General features: G+C 42.7%; 1 protein-coding gene across 3 annotated transcripts; it reads left to right on the forward strand.

The window, feature by feature from the left end:
• Positions 1-50: 50 nt before the first annotated feature.
• LOC115055427 (phosphatidylinositol 3,4,5-trisphosphate 3-phosphatase and dual-specificity protein phosphatase PTEN) lies at positions 51-10,167 on the forward strand. 3 transcript variants are annotated; one of them, XM_029521226.1, is made up of 10 exons: positions 51-845; positions 4,641-4,725; positions 4,847-4,891; positions 4,982-5,025; positions 5,235-5,473; positions 5,670-5,811; positions 7,883-8,049; positions 8,622-8,702; positions 8,784-8,921; positions 9,019-10,167. In XM_029521226.1, the coding sequence occupies exons 1-10, from the start codon at positions 767-769 to the stop codon at positions 9,202-9,204; spliced, it is 1,206 nt and encodes a 401-aa protein (XP_029377086.1). In that variant the 5' UTR covers positions 51-766; the 3' UTR covers positions 9,205-10,167. The 3 variants fall into 3 exon arrangements, with proteins under 3 accessions (XP_029377086.1, XP_029377084.1, XP_029377085.1); XM_029521224.1 differs by adding an exon at positions 7,226-7,294 and having other exon boundaries at positions 52-845; positions 8,622-8,921; XM_029521225.1 differs by having other exon boundaries at positions 52-845; positions 8,622-8,921.
• Positions 10,168-12,375: the final 2,208 nt, after the last annotated feature.

Consider the following 12,375-nt stretch of genomic DNA (forward strand, 5'->3'; position numbering starts at 1 on the left):
CTAAGGTGGTGAGAGCGGAGGGATATTTGTTCTAAGATCCCAGCCTGCTCTACCTTCTTTTTTTCCCTCGGTGGAGGCCATGATGGGAGCCTGAGAGTTCAGCTGGAGCGACAGAGCCGAGGAAAGAAGATGATTCCCCGGGACCGAGCTGTCAAACCTACGCCTGCCGATTTCTGAGCTTTGTATACTCTATATACAATTACGGTGGAGCCTGTCACTTTTTTCAAATGTGTTCCTGGCAGTCCGACGATTACAATGTTGACTCTTTAGGTAGGAGGATTTTGCTTAGAAGAGCTTCAGCTACAGCTATTGTTGCTAGCTAGCTAGCTAGCTAGCTGCTTAGCTAGCGAGCTAGCTCCGTCTGGATTCAGATTTCGGGAACCGGTGAGTCCTCACGTCCATCGCACTGTCAATCGCGGGGGCTACTACGACTGAGCCATCGGCTTGGACCGTGTCGGACAACTAGAGGTTTTACCGAGGACAACTGCATGTATTTAATTTGGAGGTGTTTGCAAGACGAATTGCAGGATTGGGAAAGTCGGGCCTGCACGGAGGAGCAGAGCGAGGCCCGTCTTTATGATCCAGAGGAAGCCTGTCTAATCCGACCCACAAACACCGCAAGCTCTGCGGACTAGCACGTCTCTGCGAGGAACTGCAAAATCCAGAGAGCAGACCCCCCTGACTGCGACAAACCCGATCACACAGCCAATACCAGAAAAACCTGCTTTCATCATTTAACCCATATAGACTCCTGTCACCTGCTACAATGGCTGCGATTATAAAAGAAATGGTCAGCCGGAACAAAAGGAGATATCAAGAGGATGGGTTCGACTTGGACTTAACATGTATCCTTTCTTGTGATCCCGTACTTTCAGCAGCACCCTGGACTCGGATGAATGAGGGGTAATAATTGCATTGATGAGTAGAAGTGGAGGCAGAGATGTGAGGCAGTTAGCTGCTACTTAGCTCGCTGGCTAGTTGGTCAGACAGCGCAGCTTTGCTGTCACCCAGCATGTTTGAAAGATGGTGGATCTGTCAAACCAGCACGCATAAATGTCACAGTCATATTGTAGCTGGAGAAGCCCGTTCTACTGGACAGAAGTGGCTCTCTCTCTCTCCCCCTACTTTTCTTTTTTATTAAGACTTTTAAGACATTTACTCCAGTGGTCGACCAAGCTTGTCTAGCTTGAGCTTGTTAAATTGTTAGTTGTTGAATATTTTTTTTAATCAGTTGGTGACTGAAGTTGTGTAGACCTTTTCTGGTTATCTGTAAATATTTTCACGTAGTGATATTTTTTGATATTTTGACATGTAGATGTAGCATCTGTCAATTCATTTATATGGTAGGTCTCTGGTTTATTATGGTAAAATTCTGCAGGTTAGCTCACTCCCTGCCTCACGTCTCCTGTGTCTTTCATGGGTGAGAATCCATTGATGGGTTTACATTATATCTTTGTAAAACACCAAATTAAGGGTTTTCCATTAATGATCATTTCCAGATTTAACTATAGCTATTTCAGGCCCCTCTGCAGGACTCATTTCTCATTTATTACCACTGATAATAGATGACCTGGTTCCCTGGTGCTGCATCTCTACGACTAATGTTGACACTTTTACTAATTTGACTAGGGATAAACTAGATTAGCAGATGTGTGTTTGACAGTGGCCAGCTAAATACAAACTGATGTGTGACAGAGGTCATGGTTGGCGCGACTGTGCACTTGATCCTGTATCAGGATGTCACACTTGACATTCCAACCTGCAAGCCCTGAGTTTGAAATTTCTAGTTTTAGAGCTCAAACAAGTTTTGTATAAATTGGTCGGTTCACCGGGGGGCTCCTCAAGTAAAAAAGAGTTGTTGGCTTTCCTAGTTGTCTCTGAATATCATTGGGGTTTGGACTAGTTGTACAAACAGACATTTGAAAATGTCCTCTTGGGGTCGAAAAAATTGCAGTAGGTGCTTTTCATTTTTCTATGACAGTTGATGGCACACAGTCAACTAATCAAGAAGGAGAATCGAGCAGATGAATCCATAGGGAAATAGATTGTAAGTGGCAGCTCTGTCAGGTTCTGCACAGAATTTGAAAACTTAAACAAGCCAGCATTTATGGACTAAATTTCCTCTGGTATTGTGGCGCCAATTGTAACATTGCTGAGTAGCATTTTCTTCTGTGTGGAAACGTAAAGCTGAGCAAGTTACCTTGATTCGATGTTGCCACTGGGGATAGAAACATACTGAAAGTAATTCAGACTTAAGTTTCAGCTGTGATGTACGTTTGACTGCAGATTTTAAAACGTGAGCATCACAACATTGTCATTGTCACATCATTTCTTTTTCATCTGGTGTTTTACTGTGGTGAAGCCAGTATGTTGTCTGTCTGTGACAGGACTGCAGTGTGTGTCTGTGCAGGTGTGTAGGGGGGCATGACGCTCAGAAGTGACATCACTTTGTCTTGAAGGCTCCTCTTGTTCAGATGTGGGTCCTTTCGAACTGTCCCTTTTATCATTTTTGGCATGGTGTCTAAAAACAATATGGGCTCTCTGTTGTTATGTAATGCAGTATCACAGTTCTGGGAATTGCCCTTAAAATAGAGTTGCCAGTGATCTTGTATCAGCATTGCTGTCTGAGTGCTCTCTCTCTTACTTACTCTCTCAACCCACCACCTCTCCTTTGCTCCTTTTCTTTACTACTCCCACTCTGATTCTCCCTCCCTCTACTTGCCCCCTTTCCTCTGCTCTCCTCCTTTCCTGTCCTCCTCACCCCCAGCTCGCTCAGCACTAGCTGGTTCCCACTCCCCCCCCCCCCCCCCCCCCTTTCTGTTCGTAGTTGTGGATTTGGCATATGCATAGAGCTGAGGCAGGGCTGGCTTTAAAGAAAAGGTGTGCCTGAAACAGCAACTCCCCCTCACCACCCCCTCACTTGGAGCTTCCGTCGGGGGTCCCGCATGTGTGTTTCCTCCCAGCTGCAAAGACCAAGCCCCCCATGCCCTGGGCTGAGGCTCTCTTGGGAGCTCTGGAGCTTTTTCAAAACCCTTAGAATAGTCTGACTGGGATCACTAGGACCAAGGGTTAGAGTAGCCCATTAATTAGCACAAAAAGCAGCATTTTGCTCCTAATTAAGTCTTTTAGGCATTAATGGAAGGGATTATGGCACAGTATGTACATATAGGCTACTGTGTTATGAACTACTGGGAAGGTAGCTTGGCACTATGCAAATAATACAATAGATTTTCCATTGGGCTTCTTGAATTCATGCATCACATCTTGTGTTGAGCATATCGGCAGAGCAGAGCTGCAATAAGGCACTTGGTGAATTCCTCTTACAGAGCTCTATTGAAAATAACCATCCACACATTTCTTTGCATGTGTGTCCACTGTTGTACAATCAACCTCAACAAGTTCTGAATTCCAACTTTTATTTTCCACTTACTGGTAGGTCTAGTGATTCAACAATGAGCCTTGTGTGTATCATGATAAAGGCTTTTTCTTTTGTGCTCTTACATGCTCATATGTGTGCACACCAACAAAAATTAGGATTGGATGGGACCAGCCGCACTTTCTAACCAAAGTTGTCAGATGTGTGTGTCAAATTTTTCTGACCAGTTCAAATGTGATTTGACTCTTGAAAAATAAAGTCTGCTTAAAATGAAACACATCTAATTTGAAATATTCAGCTTTTCTATTTCTGACACCATGGCACAGGAAGTGTAAGCAAAGGTTGCCCTTTAATCTGTGGTTAAAGTGTGAAATCCCACAGCTTAGGGCGACAAGCAGACAGTCAGTTACAGGTAGGCGTTGCAAGCAGGCCGCAAGATATGCATGCCAACTCAATTATTCCTTTCACTGCAACATGACACTGATTTGCGCCTTTTTATGATCTGTGTGTCCGCAAATAATTGGCCATGGCATTTTCCATCACTATCCTGCACTGAATTCTGGAGCCACATTTGCTGGAAGGCGACTTGAAGTGCATTATAGCAAGGTGCAAGCAGAAGTTGTGGAATCTGCTGCATATGTTTCCATTCGTGTTGAACTTTACAGAAACATAGCTGCTTTCTGCTGCATACACTATTTGCAAGTGATGGTACAAAGGATTCTTGTTTGATACTTTTTTTTTTTTTTTGGCCTGCGTGCTTCATGAACTCCTAGATATTCAAATTGGTCCAGCTGAGCTCGAAAGAGAGATAAGCCGAACATTTGCGATCATCCTAATATAACTTTGGGCTCTAAAAATACATGCAGGTCAGGGAGTGGAGACTCCTCATGCACCCACATGTGGGCCTGGCTCAAGCAGGAGCACTGTTACTCTTTTCCTCTCTGCCTGCTTCTCACTGTCAAGGCCATCTGTCACAAAGCCCGCGCACACACACACTCACCAACAAACCTATCTATCCATAAATGCAACATCCTCATATTGACATTGGCTGACATTTTTCCTGCTCTGCTGCTCATCTCTGCATTCCTTGTGATTAGCCAGAGGTTAAATTAAATTATTTTCATTAGTTTAAAAAGAACTGAATAACTGAGATTTTGCTATTAAATTTGTGGCACTGGGTGTGTTAGATATACAACTGTCTTTCTTCGTATGGGTTTAATTTCCTCTGAAACATTTTGCGAGACATTTCCTTGACCCTGAACAGATATCTACCCAAACATCATTGCCATGGGTTTTCCTGCAGAGAGACTCGAAGGCGTGTACAGAAACAATATAGATGATGTAGTACGGTGAGTTGTTTCTGTTTCTGCTGCATGATCATAGAAAAAGAGAAGACACACATTAGGGTGGTTGTTGAATTTCTTTATCTGTCTAATGAGTTTATATTTTTTCTTTTCCACTCAAAAACAGGTTTTTGGATTCAAAACATAAAAACCATTACAAAATCTACAACCTGTAAGTGTTGCTTGCACCTGAACTGCTCTTTGTTAACTCACTAACTTCCCCTGTTTGACTGCTAACTGGATTTTCTTCTTCCTGTTTCAGCTGCGCAGAAAGACACTACGATGCTGCCAAATTTAACTGCAGAGGTAGGTTGCTTTATATGTTCTGTACATGCGTTCATGCTTTAAAGGGGGGAGAAGAAAAATCTGACCTAAAAGTCTGGTGACACACTGGTGAAAATCTCACAAAATGTCCATTGTGTCTTCCTCTCCTCTGTCTGCCCCTGTGTTCCTGTCCACAATCCTCCCCTCTCTGGTTACAACTCTGCATGGGCCTGCATCCCGTCACGCATCAGTTGCACAGTACCCCTTCGAAGACCACAACCCTCCTCAGCTGGAGCTAATTAAGCCGTTTTGTGAAGACCTGGACCAGTGGTTAAGTGAGGATGACAATCATGTGGCGGCGATCCACTGTAAGGCCGGGAAGGGCCGCACTGGAGTTATGATCTGTGCTTATCTCCTCCATCGCGGCAAATTCCTGGAGGCCCAAGAAGCACTTGACTTTTACGGTGAAGTCAGGACAAGGGACAAGAAGGTGAGATGAGCAAACACTGCTCCACGGTAGCTCTTCATCTGTATAGACCCACTGATGGGTCTATTACATCACTGGACCAAATTCTATAGAGATTCTGTGTTTAGCCATGTAAAGCATTCAGTGACATTATCTCAATAGCTGTCAATCAGCTTTAGTTGTAAACAGTTGAGCACTGGATGTCTAAATGTTGTTGCAGGGAGTGACGATCCCGAGCCAGCGCCGCTACGTCTACTACTACAGCTACCTACTGAAGAATCAGCTCGAGTACAAGCCGGTGGCGCTCCTCTTCCACAAAATGGTGTTCGAGACCCTCCCTATGTTCAGCGGGGGCACCTGCAGTGAGTCACTCTTATGTTCAACTATAACTCCAAACTAGGGTGTGGGCATGCATGCCGCTGTTCAAATGTAACAAGAGCCTTGGATGTGCTGTGCACTGTAGTGGTCACCCATACTACAGTTGAGCATCACAGAACCAGGCAGGTCACCTGTGGTACAGCTGAGTCGTCCTTTGCTGCGGTTTTAAAACCAAATCAAATACAGCTGGATTCGCTGCACTATTTCTGGACTGTTTGATGAAAAAGATCAGCTTCTTATTGATCAAGTCTTCTTGTTGCTGCTTACAACATGGTCAGTTTATTCTCTGCCAAAATCAAATCCCCTGTGTTTGCGCTAATGGAAATTTTCTTGTGTTATTTGGGTCATATGATGTTTTATTTCTGTGGCATTACTCTCTGAAGAAAAATATAACCGTTAAGCTCCAAACTTGCAAAATTGGGCAATGTAGCAATATTTTGCTACATTTATTTATATATATATATATATATATATATATTATTTTTTATTTTTATTTTTTTATTTTATTTGAAGTGTGTGTGATCAGATCATCTGTTCATTCCCCTATCTGGAATTAAAACAAATACACAATTACAGCATCGCTAAAAGCACTGCACAAGGGAAGTAAACTGCAGACTCACTAAGTGGACTCTTCAGTAAGAGCCACACAAGCACACTTTGTTTACAAAGAGTTAGGAAGTCATTTATATTTAAATGTCTTGGCCAGTGATTTAAAAATAATTTTTTCATACAATGGCAGAGAGTTAATAAGTTACTGTTCTTCAGGAGTAGCTGCATATAATTGCATGTTTGCTTGAAGATGGTGTGTGTACATTGCATAGGTGCAAAGTGGCATAGTTTCCCATATTCAGCAGCAGAATGACACACACCTGAAGCAGTCAGACACAAAAGAAACTTGATTTGAAATGTGCACCCAAACCTCCTTTCCTTCTGCAGCTGTTTCACCCTAACGCCTTCTCTTTCCTCCTAACACTTCCCTTTTGGAGAAGGCCCTATTCTGAGTTTGATGTCTTAATACATCCACAAATATCTATTACCCTTTTTCCAGCCCTCAGGTTTTAGCTCGCTGCAGTGATAAAACGAGAGACACTAGTTTGGTAAATCTGTTAGAAATAACATCACACACTTGTTTGTTGAATCCAATGTTTTAGTGGTTGTTTGAAATTTTTATCTTTCTTGAGCCCACTCCCCTGCTTCAATCCGCTGTGTATCAGATGTTTAAGTTGCACCTTTCCACTTAAAGGCACCGGACTGTATGCCGTTGTCAAGAACAGTTCTGTAGATGCATATATCTGTAAATATTGGTGTAGAGTTCTTGTGTTTGTACCTGCTGTGCTGTCAAGCCCCTGACATGCCAGCTAGGCCCTGTTTTTGATAATCTCCTTCTCTCTCTCTAAGGGGACAGTACCGTTAAAAACAGGACCGAGCCGACCCCTCAGGGCTTCAAGAAAGGGAATTGGCATTGGGGTAAATGAGCCTTTCATCCATTATTATCATTTCACTCATTTGCTTTTATATGGCCCCAGAGATCCAGCAGGCACGAGCAGTCTGAGGTAGACATGTTGCGTAAGAGGATAGGGCAAGTTTAATGGCATATGAAATCATCTTCAACCCCCCCAACCCCCGAATCCGTACCTCCCCCTGACAGGAAGAAGGAAGGGTTAACACTGTCCAAGACCAAACTGATGGTCTATCAGAATAGGGTCCTGTGTCTCTGGTTCTGGGTCTCTTTGGGCATTACTCTTGTGATCTGTTTTCCCCCCTTCTACTCCTTTTAATTGTACTGTAATGTTTTGGGCTGTTTTGTTTTTTTTTTTAAATAATGTTTAAGGGTGCTGTTCCGCCGTCCAAACTCATGTAATAACACACGTGTTTTGTCTTGCTCTCTTGATTTACTCCTTGCTCCTCTGTCACTCTCTCCTCCTCCCCTTGTGTTTTCATTCTCCTCTTCTCACAAATCTCATAATCTTGCCCCACCCTTTTCCTTGTGCAACGTCAACTTTTTTTTTTTTTTTGTTTTGTTTTTGTTTTTTGGTTGTGTTTTCTTTTCTGCAGATCCCCAGTTTGTGGTGTACCAGCTGAAAGTTAAGATTCACACGTCGCACCCCGCTCACACACGGCGTGAGGACAAGCACATGTTTTTCGAATTCCCACAGCCGCTGCCAGTTTGTGGAGACATCAAAGTGGAGTTCTTCCATAAACAGAATAAGATGATGAAGAAGGTTAATTGCCTCTTTCTTTCTTTCTTGCCATTGTTGTAACTTGATTTGCTTGGACCTTGTCAGTGATCAAAAGCTCATTTTCTCTGTTGATCATCATGACGTCTCAAGCAGCCATATGACTACCCATTTTCCCATAAAACCTGGTTTGTTTTCCAAAAATTACATTTAAAAACTCATCAATGAGCCACTCTGTCATGCAGTACCACACTCATTCAACCCCACAGTCACCATCCTTCTGCCTTAAATGCTCACAATGCAACACATGTTTAAAAAGATGGCTAAAATTAGTCAAAGGGCCTGTTTTGAGTAATGTTTGCTAAAAACTGCAGTGGCTAAAGGCCCAGAAATAATCCAAGACAGCTGGGTGTTTAAGGAAATAACTCAGCCTTTTTTTCTTTTTCTTTTTTTTTTCTGAGCTATATCTCTTAGAAATTTTAATAGATTTGTGTCATAAATAGAAACATCGTGGGGAATAGTGGGATTAGTTAACAATAAGTAAAGCATTAGCTCATGAACGAATAAAATCAAATACATTGTTGCTCATTTCCTCTGCCGTCATCTCCCCCCTGAAGGACAAAATGTTTCACTTCTGGGTGAACACCTTCTTCATCCCTGGACCAGAAGAGAGTGGGGAGAAGATGGAAAATGGGGCGGTGAACAACGCAGACAGCCAGCAAGGGGGACCTGGGCTGGGACAGCCACAGTCACAGCCACAACTACAGACGCAGACGCAGACGCAGCCACAGCGCGCAGAGAGCAGGGACAGCTGCAGGGATAGCGACAGGGAGTTCCTTATCCTGACCCTTACTAAGAATGACTTGGACAAGGCCAACAAAGACAAAGCTAACCGCTACTTCTCGCCAAACTTCAAGGTAAGCAGTGACAAGAGTCTTCAAGATTTAGTTGAAGTAAAAATGGTAAACACTTTTCACAGAGTAATGTTACGATGTCTCTCATTCCCATTTCCAGGTGAAGTTGTATTTTACAAAAGCTGTGGAGGAGCCTTCGAATTCTGAGGCAAGCACTTCGACATCCGTCACCCCGGACGTTAGCGACAATGAGCCAGACCATTATCGATATTCTGATACCACTGACTCTGATCCGGAAAATGAACCTTTTGATGAAGAGCAGCACACACAAATCACAAAGGTGTGAACTTTTTAAACAGGAAAAGAAGAAATTATACATGAGAAAAAAAGGAGAAAACTTGAATATAAACTCAAAAGAAGAACCTTTGTCCCTCCCCCAAACGGCAATAGAATATCATCATGTGAAATGCCAATTTTAGGGAAAAAAAGATGAATATCCTGACCAATATATTGTTTTGTTTTTATTTTATTATTTTTTTTTTGTTTTGTTTTTTTATTTTTTTTTTTATTTTTTTCTTTGGCACGGCCATGTTCCATGTGCGAGGTATTGACACTGTTGCCCCATGGGAAAAGGTGCTGTAGCTATAAAATGTGTTTATATATATATACATACGTATATGTATATACATATATACATGCATATATAAACAAACTTTTTTTGTGTCAAAGACAATGGAAAGAGTACCACAATCAGGAGACCGGAGTTGAAGTGTGGGAGAAGTTAGAATGATATACTAGGACTATGCTGCTCCTTCTCCTGTCTAAACCAAGGCCAGTGCTGCAGTCACTTTGTTTCACTCCCTCTTTTCCTCTTCCCCACTTCTCATCTTTTACTCTCCCTCCCTCCCCTCCATCCCATCCTCTTCCCTATCCTCCTTTACTGTGAATGCTTCTTGTGCTCTTTGCAGGCTGTCTCACGTGACTTTCGGCCTTTGTGCAGTGCAAACTGCATGCGGGCAGTGGGTTGGGGGTGGGTGGGGTTATGAAGAGGCTGTGATGATGTCTAAAGCATTGCCATTCCTGTTCCCACTGTGTATACGTTAAATTATGCAGAACAAGGCATCCCATGTAATTGTTAATGTTTTTTTTATCCTAAGATAATAAAAATATAATACACAAAACAGCAGGGAGACAAGTGTTTGCAATAATGTCAACACTACATTTAAAGGACAGTGGTGATTTGCATGTATTGGAATTGGCGTCCATCCCTAATAAATGTATGCAATGTTGTCTTTTCTTAAAGAAACCAGCTTTGAGATGTGTCTTCTGCGTGGGGTTCCCCGGTGCTTTGAGTCATGCTCAGAAAATTGCATCAGAGGTTTATGTAATACTCTCCCTTTGCCGTTCGCAGTTAATGAAAATCGTGCCCAATGAAAATGAATCTGGTAATATGTGGTTGTCATCAAGTGGCGAGGCCAGCTCAGCCTTTGGCTTCACACCATCGGCGTCAACTACAGTCATCGCTTTGCAAGTGTCACACCGCATAATCTAAACTCAAGAATGTGCAAAGGTGGAGCAAGTTGGGAAGGAGACTGTGCACAAGAGCTGCACTTGATGAGAAAAATGCTGTAAAGCAGGTTGTCGTTGCAGCTGCGGGACCGTGTTAACAGTAACTTCCTGCTTTAAAGGTCAGCACTGCAAATAGCGGGTGGGTCCTGAGGTAGGGAAGTGATGGAAGGATTATTATTAAAAGTTCAACTAAGGCTGAAGAACCCACTTCAAACAAATAACAGCGATGGAGCCAGTGAGCCCAGGGTCAAGGTTGATGGCTGAAAGCTCATAAATCTAATGATTATCAAACAGACTCGGCCTTTGGAGACTTTGGAGACTCGGGACTGCAACAAATTGCTTTCATTCAAACTTGACTGATAATTGAAGTTCACACAACAGAGCATTCACTTTTCTGCTTTCAGATCAGATTTTTCTTTTGATATTTATGCCAAGTAACAGTACATTTCCACTTCCTGAATTGATTTCAAAGCAAGCTGTCCTCTGAACCCTGATTTCAACCAAAATAAATAAATAGATAAACATTTGTCAAAAGCAGCCTGACCTCATACCAAACTGTCAGTGTTGCATGCAGAGTGGCTGCTGCTGGTCTTGAAGGCGTTCTTCACATGAAATGAGCAGAGGAAGGAAAGGCTACCAGTCCTGGAGGGGGATGGAAGTGGAGGTGGGGGGGGGGCAGGCCCTGGGTACTGGAGCCTGCTTTGGTCGCAGGCTTGTGCGATTTCGCAAATGAAAGAGTAACAGGATTAACGACCATGTCACTGTGATAGGAGAGCAGAGAGTGACAAGACCCTGGCTAAAGCTTGGCCCGAAGTCTCCTGATAATAAAGTATGAATTAAACATAAATATATATATATATATATGTATATAAAAAAATGTTCCACCCCCAGAGGCAGGCAGACACATAATCCCCTTCTGCTCTATTAAGACTCAGTCCCCAGCTCTTTTGTGTTGATAGAGACATCAAAGCCAACCAGCACAGCGTCAAATGAGACAGGCAGCAGTCGCAGGGGCCCAACTGTAATTGGCTGAGCCGAGAAGAGGGAGAGACTCCGGTTGATTAATAATGAATGTGCTGTGCTCGGTTAAGAAAGACCAGAGAGAGATGCCTCAGCTCTCCACAGGCAGGCTGAGGAGAGTGAAGGGGGCTGACTTCAGTAGAGCTCGAGTCCACATCTTTGCTTTTGATTTGCGCTCCTCATCACATGCGCAAACAGACACAGCAGCAGAAGCAGCATCTGAAATATTAATCTAATCTATACGGCTCAATTTGTATGTTTTGAGAAACGGTCTCCTCTAAAAACATGTTTTCCCCATCAACACCTTTCTTGGGAGAATTTGTAGGAATGCTTTGGTTGTCTGAATCGGAATTTTCCACCATTATGCGATTCATATATTATGGAGATACAAATACGCAATCTAACATAAAAGTGTGTTGACGTTGTTTTTAACATCAGTATGTGCACATCTCCCAGTAAGCCACGTCAATGCCAGTCCATTATGGAAACCCACTGTTTCCAGAAAAAAACAAAACAATTATAGATTGTATAATGAAATAATCTAAATATTTGTGGTTAATCAAGATTGTGGAGGATTTTGGTGAAATAGAAGTTTTGCTTTAATTTCATTCATTGATTTTAGTCCAGTTATTTCTGTTCAGTGAATACATGGAAACCCCACCTGCTTTTATAAAAGCTGAAAGACATGAATGCCAACACTGCCCTGATGAAACGATTCTATTCTTTCTCAACTAATCGCACACAGCAAGTGAAGGTCAATTGGACGCTTTCAGACAGTAGTCCCGCTAGTTAGCGTGCTTTCACCAAGACTTTTTACGTCTTACACAGAGGATTGCAGGAAAGAGCATCCCAATAATTTTATTTTTATATTTGCAGATGACACAGCAATAGTGAGTCTTTTGCACAACGACATGGACTCTTCTGTATA

This window comes from Echeneis naucrates, chromosome 15 (assembly GCF_900963305.1).
Source record: "Echeneis naucrates chromosome 15, fEcheNa1.1, whole genome shotgun sequence".
Taxonomy (NCBI): domain Eukaryota; kingdom Metazoa; phylum Chordata; class Actinopteri; order Carangiformes; family Echeneidae; genus Echeneis; species Echeneis naucrates.